Source organism: Lotus japonicus, chromosome 1 (assembly GCF_012489685.1).
Source record: "Lotus japonicus ecotype B-129 chromosome 1, LjGifu_v1.2".
Lineage (NCBI taxonomy): Eukaryota > Viridiplantae > Streptophyta > Magnoliopsida > Fabales > Fabaceae > Lotus > Lotus japonicus.
Window position 1 is genome coordinate 71,578,152 of NC_080041.1, and position 15,276 is coordinate 71,593,427.

At 35.2% G+C, this 15,276-nt stretch overlaps 1 protein-coding gene across 2 annotated transcripts; it reads left to right on the forward strand.

Annotated features, from left to right (window-relative positions):
- Positions 1-10,013: 10,013 nt before the first annotated feature.
- LOC130746035 (probable RNA-binding protein ARP1) lies at positions 10,014-14,055 on the forward strand. 2 transcript variants are annotated; one of them, XM_057598545.1, is made up of 7 exons: positions 10,014-10,463; positions 10,547-12,044; positions 12,221-12,347; positions 12,725-12,839; positions 12,949-12,988; positions 13,470-13,668; positions 13,760-14,055. In XM_057598545.1, exons 2-7 carry the CDS (start codon positions 11,856-11,858, stop codon positions 13,831-13,833), a joined length of 744 nt encoding a protein of 247 aa, XP_057454528.1. In that variant the 5' UTR covers positions 10,014-10,463; positions 10,547-11,855; the 3' UTR covers positions 13,834-14,055. The 2 variants fall into 2 exon arrangements, with proteins under 2 accessions (XP_057454528.1, XP_057454534.1); XM_057598551.1 differs by having other exon boundaries at positions 10,019-10,463; positions 13,763-14,055.
- The last annotated feature ends 1,221 nt before the right edge of the window (positions 14,056-15,276 follow it).

Consider the following 15,276-nt stretch of genomic DNA (forward strand, 5'->3'; position numbering starts at 1 on the left):
GACCTTCACAAGATAGAGTAGACTTAAATTAGATTCATACAATCATACATGAAGTTATATACAAATCATTCATGACAAACTTGAGCAATTTGAAAACATTTCCATTCAAATTCCAATCTCAAACCAATTACTAAATCAAACCATTTAAATCAAACCAATTACTCTCATGTAAAATTGAAAATGACTGGAATGTTTTGTAAAATTGAAATCAAACCAATTACCCTCATGTAAATCAAACCAATTACTCTCAAACCAATTACTCCCATTTTAAGCAAACTAGTGTATCAGTGTATGTAAATTGTAAAATACAATATCATCTAAATATCTAATCATCCCATGGCTGAAAGCTCCTGGAAGTGCTCCTTTTGCACAATGACTAATTGTCTAATTCAACAATTGACAACATACTCTACTTTCAAACTCAGCAAAAGGGAAAGCAAATCAAAATAATAGCAGTTAGGGTTTTCAATTTGGGGTTTAGGTTTTCAATTTGTGGTTTTTCAATTTGGGGGTTTTCAATTCCAACCAACCTTCAAGCTTCAACAGAGAGAGAAAGTGGGTGGTGGCGTTGTGCAGTGTGCGCCGGCAGCCGATGGTGGTGGACTGGTGGCGTGGTGTGGTGTGTGTTGTGCTTGAGAAGTAGAACCAGAGACCAGAGAGTGACAGCGTGAGAGAGAGAGAAGGATTGTGGTGGGCTGGTGGCCGGTGGCGGTGGTGCGTCGGCTGGTGGTGGTGGTCTGGAGAAGGAGAAGAGGTGTGACCGTGTGAATCGACAGGAGGAGGAGATTCGCGAGTGTGGTGAGAGAGAGACTGAGAGTGAGAATGAGTGCGTGCGTGAGAGAAGGAGTGAGGCTGGGACTTGGGTGCAATTTTTTAATTTCAGGGGGTTCAAAAAAAATTACTATAAGGGAGTAGGTAGGAATTTTTTTTTTTTCAGGGGGTTCAACTGAACCCTGAACTGCACGTGGGTCCGCCCCTGGGAACAAATGGCTAGCTCACACTACCCTTTTTTATGCTTAACCCTCTAGATACAAGATTTTCTTTGAAAGCAATATTGTTCTTAATTGTCATCCAAGTAACTAGCGTCACTGAGACTTAACAGAAAGACAGTCAATTATATTAGCAGCTCAAATCAATGAGTCGGATTTGTCAGGTATATAGTAAATCACTTTATGATGACACAATAAAGAAAACATCATATTTTTTGAACCAGTCATCATTTATCCTTTTCTTTGGCGATCCTATCCAATTTGAATAGGATTACCTCATGTGAAAGAAAATATGTGATTACAGGTTAAGACATAAAAACATCAATAAATTTACATTAAGTTTTGAACACCTTCCACACCCTCATCAACCGAAGCCACACCAACCGTGTGTTGGTAAGCTCATCGCAGTGGTGTGATAGAGGTAATAAGTGATTTTCCGAAGGCTAGGGTGAGTAAGCAATTCGTATTGTTCTTGGTGAGGAATTAGTTTTGCGCACCATTGATGTATTCATAGACGGATATGTAAGCAGTGTTATGGTACTTAATTTTGACAAAGAACATTAGAAAAAAAAATTGACTAGGAAAAGTATGTGATTTTTTATGGCCCATTTGATAAAAAATGTTCTCACTTATGTCTCACACTGTTAAATGCTTTCACTTGTACCACACATTGCTAAATGCTCTCACTTGAGTAGTAAAAGTATGTAGTTTTTATAGCCCCTTTGGTAAATAACGCACTCACTTGTGTTTTCTTTGCTAAAAAATGTCCTTACTAGTATATGTTAATTTTTTTTTACGAATTTATATATATATATATATATATATATATTTTTTTTTTTTATTTATTTTTGCCCTACTACATCAAATTTCTGGGTCCATCCCTGGATATATTATTAAAGTATTGGATGGTTCAATCAATAAATAACGGGTAAATAGCCAAGTTGGTCCTTGAATGTGTCAACCGCCTTCAAGTTGGTCCCTAAACTTCTAAAATGTCTCCCGCGGTCCTTGAATGTGCCAAAAGTCATTCACGTTAGTCCCTCCGTTAATTTTAGTCAACTAACGGAGATGATGCGGCTGTTAAATGCTGACATGGACGGTTAAATGTTGACGTGGATCACATTAGGCAATTTAGTCCCTGAATATGACAAATGTTGACAATTTAGTCCCCGTGTTAAATTCGTTAAATTCACCATTTTTCAAAAAAAGGGTATGGGTGGGATTCGAAACAGGGACATAAGAGTGGCAAAACATGTCCTTTACCAGCAGAGCTATACAATGTAATGCTTATAAGCTGCACTATATTTTATTTATTTAACTTCTAGTTTAGCTATTAAATTAAAACATTCAATTCACTCCTAATTTCCAAAACATAATCTTAAATTAAAATCTAAACCTCTCTCTCACCCTCCTAGTTATCCTAGAAATTTAACAACTAAACCTAGAAAATTAACCCAGAAACCTAGTTGGGAACTATTTTGCTATCCAAACTGGTTGCAATCACCATATTAGATGAAGAAAATACAAAGTCTTCTTTTCTTTGCTTTTAGTTCTGTGTAGTGAGGATCAATTCAACTCAGAAACCCCAAAAGATCAAAACAAGAAAACCAAATATGCTTGCTATTTTGGTTAATGACTTCAATAGAAGACTGAAAACATATTCACCATATCACAGATTAAATCCTATGGGTCCTCCTTCAAGGTTGTCAAGGTGGTGGATAAAAATCATGTCTCTCTTCTATCGCTTCTTGTACTGTAATTTAATCAGATTGAAACCATTATAAGAATCAAGAAGTTAAATAAATACAACAGAGTGCAGATTACTAACATTATGTTGTATAGGTCAGCTGGCAAAGGAGTTGTTTTGCCACTCCTAAGTCATAGTTTCGAATCCCACCTACACCTTTTTTGAAAAATTGTGAATTTAACCCGGGGACTAAATTGTCTATATTTGCCATATTCAGGGACTAAATTGCTTAACGTTATCCACGTCAACATTTAACCGTCCATGTCAGCATTTAACAGCCACATCATCTCCGTTAGTGGACCAAAATTGACGGAGGGACTAATGTGAATGGCTTTTGCCACATTCAGGGACCGCGGGAGGCATTTTAGAAGTTTAGGGACTAACTTGAAGGCGGTTGACACATTTAAGGACCAACTTGGCTATTTACCCAATAAATAACCCGGGCCATATGTTTGTGGAAACTAGAAATTAAGGCATGCATCTAGAAATCATAGTCCATTACTACTCATTACCAAGGTCGTCATTGCTTGCAAAATTCAAGCATATCACTTTTTAAATTAATGCCCCATTTGGTCACGAAGATTCAAAGAGCATGATCTTAATTATTTCCATCCATGCATGTAGCCATTTTTCTTTGTTAGTTTTTCAAGTCTCTTATTGGTGCAACAATTCCACACGCTTGTTTCGCTTTGTTTAGCTTTTCTCTTGTGTATGATGATTACATTAGGTTCCTTTTAAGCAAAGCTCTTTCAGATGAAATGGGTTGTTAGAGACAAAAGGAGATGGCTGCGACCCAAACCAACCACATCAATAGAACAACACAAAAAGAGTAGGGCGGTTATAAGCTTTCTGCTTTTGAGGCGAATCACGTTTGTTTTTATTTTTCTTTCCCATCTTCATGTGTGTAAATGTTTTATCATATTGCGTGAGGGACTTAATTTGGATGACTGGAGGTGTTATTGGGTTCTCCTTGACGTAAAAGGAGTTCTAGATACAAACCATCAGGTGTTTATTGTTTGGCTTAATTGTAATTTTAGTCCCCAACTTTGACCTTCCTGTGAAAAGCGTCCTAAACTTTGAAATTAGTAAAAATTATCATCAACGTTTACACTCCGTTGCAAAACTGGTCTGTCGTTATACTTCCGTCTAAAAACTAACATTGTTTAGGTAAAAAATAATAAAATAATAAAAAACACATGAACTTATTAATAACAGTGAAGATGATGAATTTTCGTCACGGTTTTTCAGGTTGCAGAGTGCGTTGAGGAAGAATTTCAAGTCTTATGGTGTCTGACATCATAGAAAATGGAAAAGAATTTATGCCTTTTGATCTGGAAGATGGTTTGGTAAATTGGTGATTGTGCCTTTTGATTTTGCAGGTTTGTTACTGGGTTGATGAAATGCTCAGATGAGGATGAGTTGAAATACACAGAGGAGGTTATAGGGGCTAATTTTAGTAATTACACAGAGAAGGTTATAAAGGAGGTTATATTGAGTTATGTTCTAGAAACAAACACTGATCATCCTCAAATGTTTTTTCATATGGCCTTGGGTGTGTACTTCTGATATTTATGCTTGATTAATTGTTAGTTTGTTATGAGATTCTTGAATTTGAATTTTTTTTTATTTTTTCTGGAATTCTGGGTTTGAAGGTATGAAGAAGATGAAGATGATGAAGTTCATGTGTTTTTTATTATTTTATTATTTTTTATCCAGAAAACGTTACTTTTCAGACGGAAGTATAACAGCAGACCAGTTTTGCAACGAAGTGTAAATGTTGAGGATGATTTTTGCTAATTTTGAAGTTTAGAGACGATTTTCACAGGAAGGCCAAAGTTGGGGGACCAAAAGTGCAATTAAGTCTTGTTGTTTATATATATCTGTAGTACTAGTTGAGTGCAAGTGTTCAATTTTTAGGTTGAAGTGCATATATATATATATATATATGTATCAAGAACAATACAGAACATAACTTATATTTCTAATTTACTTATCTGTTTCTATAGAACCAGGTGATGGCGATGATACTTACGGATAAGGAAGGTCTGTCTTCTATGATATATTTGTTTACACCATATGCTAATTAATGAAATCCAATCGTAGCCTATGACATTAAGCAATACCTTTTAATTTCAATATATAGATCACCCAAGTGAGGTTTATCCAAGTACCAATTATGTTCAAGATAAGTGAATTTATAATTCTATTAAAAAAATTATTATTTATAAATATTAAATCTATTAATCCATTAAACATTGGGTAAAGTTATTCACATTGGTGATTTAGACAATTTTATTTAAATTTAGGTAAATATTAAGTACTTATTATCATGTCAAAAAAAAAGTACTTATTAATTATAAATCCTTAAGTATTTAAAATTTAATATGCACTATATTAAAATTAAAGTTTATTTTTGAAACTAAAACTAAATTAATATTTATTTTGTATTTAAATTAAAGTAATATTGTCTATTAATAACAATAAAATTAAGGAAAGAAAATTAAAAAGTAACAATCGTAAAAACGTTGAGAAAACTCACAAAGGCTTCTTGGGCTGATGGTCTTCCTGGGCTGCTTACAACCCAACAGATGCGAACTGTATCTAATATGGCTGCTTAAAAAAATGATGTTTGTTTAAAATTAATTTCACTCCTTTGACCAAAAAAGAATTTAATTTTTGTCCAAAAAAAAAAAAAGAATTTAATTTTACTCCCCTCACATAGCTAAGTGATACTCCATCCGTTTCTAATTATAAGACCATTTATGAAAATTTTAGTGTCCTTTTTTATAAGACTCCCTAGAATATTTTAGAAAATTAAACTTTTCTAACTAACTCTCTTCAACACTACTCAATACATTAATTAAGGTTAGATGTGAAAAATTGCATAAACATCATGAAAATACATTAATTAACTTCATTACATATTTTCTTAATAAACATAGTTGCCGTAACTCTCAAGTGATTTTATAATTAGTATCGTAGGGATAATTATTTTTGCATCGTTGAAGAGCAAATCACTGCTAAAATGAAATCACACAAATCAATGTCGGCATCTTCTTTTTAGGGTGTGTTTAGTTCAAATGAGTGGAGTTTAAGGAAGGTGAGAGAATGGAAAGGTAGAAATTTTAAATCTTACTTTTCTTTTAAAGTGATTGATGTTTTCTTTCTGTATCAATATCATTTCACTGGAAAAATATCAATCGGAGTATATCAAAACCTATGATATAATTTAGGCTACTGGTTTCTCTGTTTCTATCTTTGAAACCAAGCAGAGTCTAATTTGTCTCCTTTACACCCATCACCATCTATACGCAATAATCCAAAAATTGAATAATGAAATCCAGGTATAATCGGCCCTTTAGTAGTAAAACATGATAAAAATCACCCTCAATTTATATTTGTTACAATAAAAGTTTCTTCTATTCTTGGCATTACCTCATAAAATAGAAGCTCACACCACCTAGGATGCTAAAACAAGTGCCATTATAAATCACTACTCTTTCAAACTACTAGCAAGGTACCCTAATTAAGTGGCTAATTCAACCCTTAATGGGTGATATCTTTTCTTTCTTTTCTCGTATTAAAAACAAAAATTTAACTCCCCAAGGGGCAAGGGGCAAAGACTAAGACCCAAAAAGGCAAAAAAGGATGAAAAGTAAGACAAACAAAGGAATTAAAAGGTAACGCAAAATTGAATAAAGAAATTCAAGTCTCATATTAACAAAAATCCAAACACAATTACATTGGATAACATCATAATAGTATATGGATAACGAATAAACGAGGATTAAATAAAGGTTTAATTAATCACATATAATAGGCGAAGTTTGATAGTTTCCCTCTTCGGAGTAAAATTTAAATATAATTTCTAATGCTCAAAAAATTAACTAGGCTTAATTGCACTTTTGGTCCCCCAACTATTGCCTTCCTGCGAAAATCGTCCCCAAACTTCAAAATTAGCAAAAAACGACCCTGAAGTTTACACCCGGTTGCAAAATTGGTTTTCCGTTAACTTCCATCTAAAAACTAACGGAATATTCCGTTAAAAATGAATTAAAAAATAAAGAAAAATTAAAATTGAGAAAAAAATAGTATTTTAATTGAAATCCAGAAATACCCTCGCCACCAACCTAACATCTCACCTTCATCGTTCTCTTCCCTTTCTCAGCCCCACTCTCTTCTTCTTCTTATTCTTCTTCTTCCCACTCAACCACCACACTACCACCACTCAATCACTGCACCACCACAACTTTCACGCCACCATACTTTGTTCTTCTTCATCCCTTCTCAACCCCACCAATCCCAACATTCAAATCAACTACGAAATCCAAATTTCTACCAGCAAACACTCCCAAAAGAGAATCAAACCCAAAATTCACAAAGATCCCTTCCCCCTTCCATCTCCAAACCAACATTCACAGCAAAACCAGGAACTAAAATGACCAAGACTTCAAACCAGGAACCTCAAACACCAAACCCTAAAGTATAGCCACAGGCCCCAAATTCCAGCTCCATGTTCTACTGCCGTGAGAAGCGGCGTCGATTTGGGTTTTGTGGGGGATGGGCGATTTGGGTTGATGATTTCATCAAATAGAGGTGGGGGTGAGGGAAGGAGTGGGTCTCGATGATGGTTCACGGCTTGGCAGAGGCTTCAATGATGGTTCACGGTGTGGGTTTGGTTGATGATACAGGAAGTGGGTCTCTTGCACAGAAACAACGATGGAGAAAGGAAAAAGCTTGGGAAGGATGAAGAAAATAGAAGCAGTGGTTGAAAACAAGTGAGGAATGAGGAGGGGAGGAGGAGTGGTGGTTATAGATTGGGGGACTAAAAATGCAACCCACTAAATTATGCAGGAAGGGAGGTGGGTGAGGAAAGGTGAGGGAGCAAGAAGAGGATGTGGTGGAGAAGAGAGACGGGAAGAGGGATTTTTGAAGTGAGGGAACATGGATTTGTAGACTTTTTTATAAAAAAAAATTATGGGTTTTGTTTTATGAAGATGAAGATTCTGGGTTTTATAAGATTTAATGATGAAGAAGTTTGAAAAAGATGAAGAACCAATCAATACTTGGGTTTCTGAATTTTTTATTTTATTTTCCAGCAATCTGTTAAGTTTTGGACGGAAGTTAGACGGAAAACCAAAAGTGCAACGACATGTATAGTTGGAGGACGTTTTTTGCTAATTTTGAAGTTTGGGGACGATTTTCACAGGAAGACAATAGTTGGGGGACCAAAAGTGCAATTAAGCCAGTTAACTAATTTCTAATATAACTCCGATTTTTCAGGATTCACTTTCAAATTTTACCTTGCGAATTTTTTCCAAATTTTCCCGCACCTCAAAAATTTGGATAAACGTTCTTAACATAATTCACAAGAAACTTCGGCAGAAAAATTCTCGAGAAATGTTTTTGAAAGAAAACTCTCAGGAAATCATTTGGTGAAAGTTTAAAATCGTTGCTAAACGCGAACAGGAAAAAAAAAGTATTTAGTGACGATTTATACTGCCACTAAAACGTGTATGTCTAATAAATGGCTGCACCTTGCTCACAATATGAAGATGAAAAATGAAAGGGAAGAGAGATTAGGAATTAATAAATTTTTATGAGTACCATTATTCGACACGATAATTATATAGTACAACACTGGTTGTGTTTTTGGACGACAAAATGAGTCGTGAAAATTAGAGTAGGTCCCTCACTATAAAAAATTATTTTGATCCCTCATTAAAATACATGGTGTGCTACATAAGCACTGTCATGACAATGTTCGGAGTCCATTTTTCTAGCAATAGCTAAAATTGGGTAATTTTTTTTTAGAGAGCAAAAGATTTTATTGAATAATAAAAGAAAAGTACAACCCCTACAAGGAGGGCAAAAAGCAAAGGAACCCGAAAAACCCCCACCGAAAACCAACCAAGAGCGAAGCCAACAAAAAAAAACCAAAAAAACCACCCACCAAGAAAACGCAAAAGCCTAACCAAAGAACAAGCAGCCCACAAAGAAAGCTCGCCAACACAAGAGAGCTACGCGCCCACAGACCCATTGTCTCTAAGATACTCTGCCAGACCCCGAATAGCCTCATCCTATATATTTAAATTTTACTCCGACGATACTCAAACATCACATATTATATTGTATTATACAAATACTAAAACTTACTTAAACCCCAAAAATAAGTGATGAAACCGGTGAAAGATGATGGAAAGTTGAATACAGCCATGTCTGAATCTTAATTTGGACCCATTCATAAGTTTGGAATTATTTGATATGGGTAAAATATAATACAGTAAGTTCAACAATTTATACAGTACCATCAAAATTTCACATGAAGGCTAACTTGAGTCAGCACCAATACTCATAGGTTTTGAGTTTAATTCTTTCTTTTTCATAGGTTGAGGGTTTAAATCTCATCTCATACATCTACTAAAAATTGAATTGGTAGACAATTCTCTTAAAAAAAATCATGTTTTTTCTCCATTTTACCATTTTTCCTTAAAAAATATATAAATTTCACATCAGGGGCATTTTAGACTAGGAAGTATAGATAAAATAAAAAATTTATTGGTGTTTTTTTAATGGGAAAACTAAATAAAAAATAAATAAACATATGCATTGATATTCAATATAAAAACTAAAAAGGTTTGACATAAGTTTATAAATGATAGCTCAAGTGGTAAGAACTTGAGGATTTGGGGAGGAAAAGGTCCAAGCATCAATCCCTAACAGATGTAATTTATCTTTCTGATATAAAAAAATGTTTGACACAAGTGTTCAATTAGGTTTCCCTATTTCATTATATCATAATTATGATTGTCTAACTTATTCCATGAGGTTAATTATAAAGACTACCAATGATCTTATAAATGAAAAATTGTAAAAAAGTGGATGTAAATCACTCATTTAATCATTTTAAACACTCATTTTAAACATTATTGATCACTTGAAATTAGAATCAAGTTATTTTATGGCATAATTTCACTTTTGGTCCCCCAACTTTGGTCTTCCTGCGAAAATCGTCCCCAAACTTCAAAATTAGCAAAAAAACGACCCTGAAGTTTACATCCAGTTGCAAAATTGGTTTTCCGTCCAACTTCCGTCCAAAATCTAACTGAAAATGGTGACATGACATTTCTAAATTAATTTTAACTAAAAATAATATTTTTTTTAATTAAATAACAGCAGGTCTTTTTAAAAAAAAATCAAAAATCATATTTTCCTAATTAAACATTAACTGGGTCTAGAAAATCCAGGGCCTTCTAAAAATATATAAATTTCACATCAGGGGCATTTTAAAAAAAACATTTATCCTTCTCTCTCCCTCTTCACCTCTTCTCTCTTCAAACTTCTGAAGCCATTACCACAACCGGCTGTACACTTCCAGAAACAGCCAAAGAATATTCTCTTCATCTCCTTCTTCAAAGTGTTCTTCAATTTCTCAACCTTTTCTCCCAGAACTAACCTTTTCTTCCAACACCAGAAGCAACCCAGAACCCCCCAAAATGCAAACCCAGATTCAATCAAAGCCCCATCTTCAAACCCCTAAATACAAAGAGAGATTTGGAGCACGAGAGCATGAGCGACGGAGAGAGAGAGAGGTAGAGAAGATCGAAGCTTCTGCAATTTCTGGGTTGATATGTGTTTTCCCCTGGGTTTGGTTCGATCTGTTACCACCAGACCCAAATCTCACCTGTTCTTCTTCCTCTCCTTCCTGATCAACGCTTAAAATCAAGGTTCGGTTCTCTTGCTCTTCGTCATCTCTCTCTCAATCGCTTCCTCTTCTCTCGATCTCATCAATAGAAGCTTGGGTTTGCAGGTTAGGGTTCCAGTTGGTGGTATATTTGGGGGTTTGAAGATTGCTTGAATTTGGGTGAACGTGAATCCACCAGATGCATGTGGTGTCGCTGATAATGGAGTTTGTGAGTCGATTTGAAGGTAGGAGATATGAGATTTTGGTATGAGCAGGAAGGGTGGTGGTGGTTCTGGCGTTGCAAGAGTTGAAACAGAATGAGGTCGTGGTATTGTTTGGTTGCACGAGATTGATGTTGTTGTCCAATTAGATTTGCTTCTGCAATCCACCGGAAGAATTCTGTTTCTAATCCGTTGAGATTCAGAGGAAAGAAGTGTTATAGAAGATGAAGGAAAAAGTTGAGGGTGGCTTTGGCTTCTCTTCACATGGTTTGAGGATGAAGGTGATGAAAATGTTAGGGAAAGAGGTTGATGAAAATGCTCACGGTAACGTTGAGAAAGATGAAGAAATTTGGTGACTGAATTGTGAATTGTGACGGAGTTGTGACGGATTATCTCCGTCACTAGTCCCAAAAATAAAAAATTCTATTTCTTAATTAAATTATTAATATTTTTCAATTAAAATATTATTAAATAATACCACGTCAGCGATCTGTTAGGTTTTAAACGGAAGTTGGACGGAAAACCAATTTTGCAACCGGGTGTAAACTTCAGGGTCGCTTTTTGCTAATTTTGAAGTTTGGGGACGATTTACGCAGGAAGGACAAAGTTGGGGATCAAAAGTGCAATTAAGCCTTATTTTATACATGGGATATGATATATAGAACTCATAAAACAAATATTTTATGAAATATTAGTTACTTATTTTACATGCTCCACCTAACAATCGTATCTCTTAATTTTATTTTAATATTCTTACCTCTTTTAATTTGGACGTGAAATTGGAGTGAGAATAGATTATTTTCCTGCTAAATTATATATTACTCTTCTAATCAGTAATCAATTAATCATGATATGCACAAATATTGCATAAATAAATTGTTTCCTTTTAAAAAAAAATTACTTGTTCTTGTCTTTTCTTTCTCTTTTTGGCCTTCTCTGTTTTTACTCTCCTACACTTGATTACTAGTCATAAAGTTTCTTGTTAAGGGAATCTTTGTTGTGGAATCTGAGGAGACATCAGTGTGAAAATCAAGTAGTTTTTCTTTGCTAGAATGAGCCAGAACCAGAACCAGAACCATATGGAAGATTTCCTCAGGGGTCGATTTGATTGATTGTTTACTATTCATACTTTACAACCAACCAAACGGCTATTCTGACTTTTTGATCTCTCTGCCTCTTCGTCTATTGTTAAAGTCTTTGTGAGTTGAATTGAGATGTCACAGCCAAGGCAAAACAAGATGATGATGAGTCCAAACACGACCTATTCTAAGATCTTTGTTGGAGGGTTGGCTTGGGAAACCAAGAGAGACACACTGAAACACTATTTTGATCAGTTTGGGGAGATCATAGAGGCTGTTGTCATCACTGAAAGAAATACTGGAAAATCAAAAGGATATGGCTTTGTAAGTGTAACAACCACTCTTCTAGTCCTTCTGTATTTATAGCATATTTGGATTAACTTATTTTTCCGTAAATTCAATTCTGGCGTGCAGAAGCTATTCTTCCTAGCATTAATTCTGGATTCAGAATCAATTGTACAAGAATTTTCGCTTCGATTCCTAATGTTTTTGTGTTGTAGGTGACTTTCAAGGACCCAAATTCTGCAACAATGGCTTGCCAGAATCCAAATCCTGTGATTGATGGGAGGAGGGCTAACTGTAATATTGCAGCATTTGGTGCACAAAAAACTGATCCATCAATAACAGGTCTGGTTTCTCACTTTCTTTGTTTTGATTCTAAAAAGTTTTGGTGATTATTTTGTGAAAACCTGACCTGTATTCTTTGCATGCAAATCCAAACAAACATTTGGCTAATAGGTTGCACTTTAGAATTTGGGTTCTGTCCATGGAACCCCGCATTCACGCAGTCAAACATGTTAAGCTGTCTAATAAGACGATTTACATTTTCAGTTGTAATAAGTAACTTGGAATAATAACTGGGAATGACAGCTCTACAGTCTTGACCAGAGGACTTAAAATGCTTGAATACGGGATTTCCAGGGATTCCTCTCATCGCAAGGAACCAAATCTTGCTCTTTTTTACTCCTCTTACTGTGGCCTTTTACTACTTTAAAATGTTTCAGGAAGGTACAAATTCAGAAGCCCTTCATGCAATAGTGTACCAATCCAATTTCAAGGCACCTCTACTTATTATGATCAGCATATACCCCAGTATTCATATCAGTATCCACTCTACAGGTATGCAACACAAATTGAAACTTGTAGAATGTAAGATGTCTGGTATTTTTTGTCAACTTCATCTAGCAATATATTATATTCTAAATGAACTTTTCACTCCAACTTTTAGGTATCCTGGTTATCCTCGTCCACAGCATATTCATGACATGGTTAGTTTGCTCAACAAGTAGCCTTTGATATCAGTTTTGGGTTATTATATGATAGCATGTTTGTATCAGTTTTTTCTTTCCTCATAATCAATTTGATACCTAGAAGCTACTCAGCTTCTCCCTAGAATTGAGTTTGACTTCAGAATATATCGAGGAGAATTTCCAAACATACATTACGTGGATATATGTTTGGTTGAAAGCTATGCAGTAAACAAATTTGTTACGTGCGTGTTTGGATCAGCGTTACTTGACAAATTTGTTTCATGGAATGGTTAGTCTGCTCAACAAGTAGCCCTTTCATATCAGTTTTGGGTTACTAATAGTATATTTAGATCAGCTTCTCTATCCTCATATCCTAACACCCTGACACCCTCAGAAGCTTCTCCCCATAATTAATTTTAGCTTCAAAATCAATTGTAGAAGGACACCATTTAAACTATTCCTCATTACTTTTTAATTTGAATGTTGTTGTTTTATGCAGAACTACTATAATGCATATGGTGGACAGCAACTTCCATTTCACTATTTTCCAGCATACTGCCAACCCTTTTATGGTCTTAGTAGACAGTTTGTTCCAACAGCATATGTGAAAAAGACACAATTCCCTGAAATATCACCTCAGGAGTTCACAGTTTGCATATCAGAACCGATTTCACCTTCTCTTTCAATTCCCGGCACAGGTTTATATGCAATCAATGCTGCCATTTTGTTTTGACTACAAATTTCTTAATCTTAAATAATTTTCTAAATTCACTCTGCATTGGATTAAAGCAGGGTTTATCAAAGAAACAGTAGCTGCAACAGGAGTTGTAAGATCCCCTCCAGAACAGAAATCTTCAGCTTAAGCTCGTGATGAGGAGATTCCATCAACTGATTAGAAGAGAAGAAGCAAAAAAGAAAAATGACACTGCTCAATAAACCAGAATGCTCTAAGAGCATGTTCAATGAGGTGGTCATGCAAGTAACATATAAACATGTTTTTGAATAGGTGATCTTAGGACTCTTGGTTTGTTCAGTGTCTTGAAATTCTTATTTTGAGGAATCTATTGCATTCATTACTTAGTTTTCCTTTTTCTTAATTTTTTTTTCTTTTTAATCATCACGGGATTCCTGCTACACTATAGTTTACAAAGGGGGAATTATAAGGGGAAGCAGTGAGAAATTAAAATTTTAAAGAATTTTTCCTCGCTTAATTGCATTTTTGATCCACATAACTTATTATGTCAAAATCACGGTAGAAAACCATCGTAGGTGGCGATAATGTTGATTGTTGGTGATAGGCACATCTACCATCTAATGATGGGATTCGAATTCTTGCAAAACATTAAAGCACAAATTAAAAGACAACACAGACTTCCTATCTTTAATCATACTAATCACTATAAATTATATATTCTGTTGTTGTATGATTTCCCTTATACATGTTTAGTTCCAAATGCAAATATAGTTTCAACTCGTTGAATACCATCTAGATGATGTCATATTTATATTTTTATGATTTTTAGTAATTTAAATATTAAATAATTCCATATTTTTGAAAATAATTAATGTATTGATATTGCATTTACTAAAAATATAAATATGACATTATCTATCTACTAATTATAGTATGAGAGAAAACTTATGAAAAAAGATATAAAATGAGGGGGTGACACTTGTTGGTAGGCCTGCTCAAAAAACTCAATCCGAACCGAACCCGGTTCACCCGAGCCCAACCCAATGCAAACGGGAGGTCCAGACCGGGTTCACGGGTCGGTGGGTCGCTTTTCCGGTTCCAGTGGGGTCCAAATGGTCGGGCTCGGTTCAAAAAAATAAAAAACGTCGGTGTCCGAGCCCGACCGAACATACAATAATATAGTTGAGCACTTGAGCCCAGCCCAGTAGATAGAGCAAGAGAAATTCATAAAAAAAAATCAGCCACAGCAGACCAAACTTACCTTGTCAGACAATAATATAGTATTTTTTTAAAATGGCCATAAGCCCAGCCCACAGATAAATAGATAATAAGAACATGAAGGCTGAAAATATCATCCTGAGGAAACCCTAATGCTCGACGGCGGCCACACAACCCTAAAGCTCTCTCTCTCAGGCGGCCACACAACAAGGGACAAGGGTTCTCGGAATCACTTCCTCGCCCCTTTTATTTCTCATATCTGTTAGAGGGGGAAGTCGATGAAGAACCTTGATGAGGAATCGATGATATTGTCAAATTCGTCCTCTTATCTTGCTTGGAAAATCGATGATTGTTGCCTCTGACCTGATCTGTATTTGTTTGGATGAGGAAGGCC

What these genes read in the sequence shown, in the direction of transcription:
- LOC130746035 (XM_057598545.1), top strand. Translation starts at nt 11,856, where the DNA reads ATGTCACAGCCAAGGCAAAACAAGATGATGATGAGTCCAAACACGACC. An exon ending in CACAGCATATTCATGACATG is followed by an intron (nt 12,989 to 13,469) that starts GTTAGTTTGCTC and finishes TGTTTTATGCAG; the next exon opens with AACTACTATAATGCATATGG. An exon ending in TCTTTCAATTCCCGGCACAG is followed by an intron (nt 13,669 to 13,759) that starts GTTTATATGCAA and finishes ATTGGATTAAAG; the next exon opens with CAGGGTTTATCAAAGAAACA.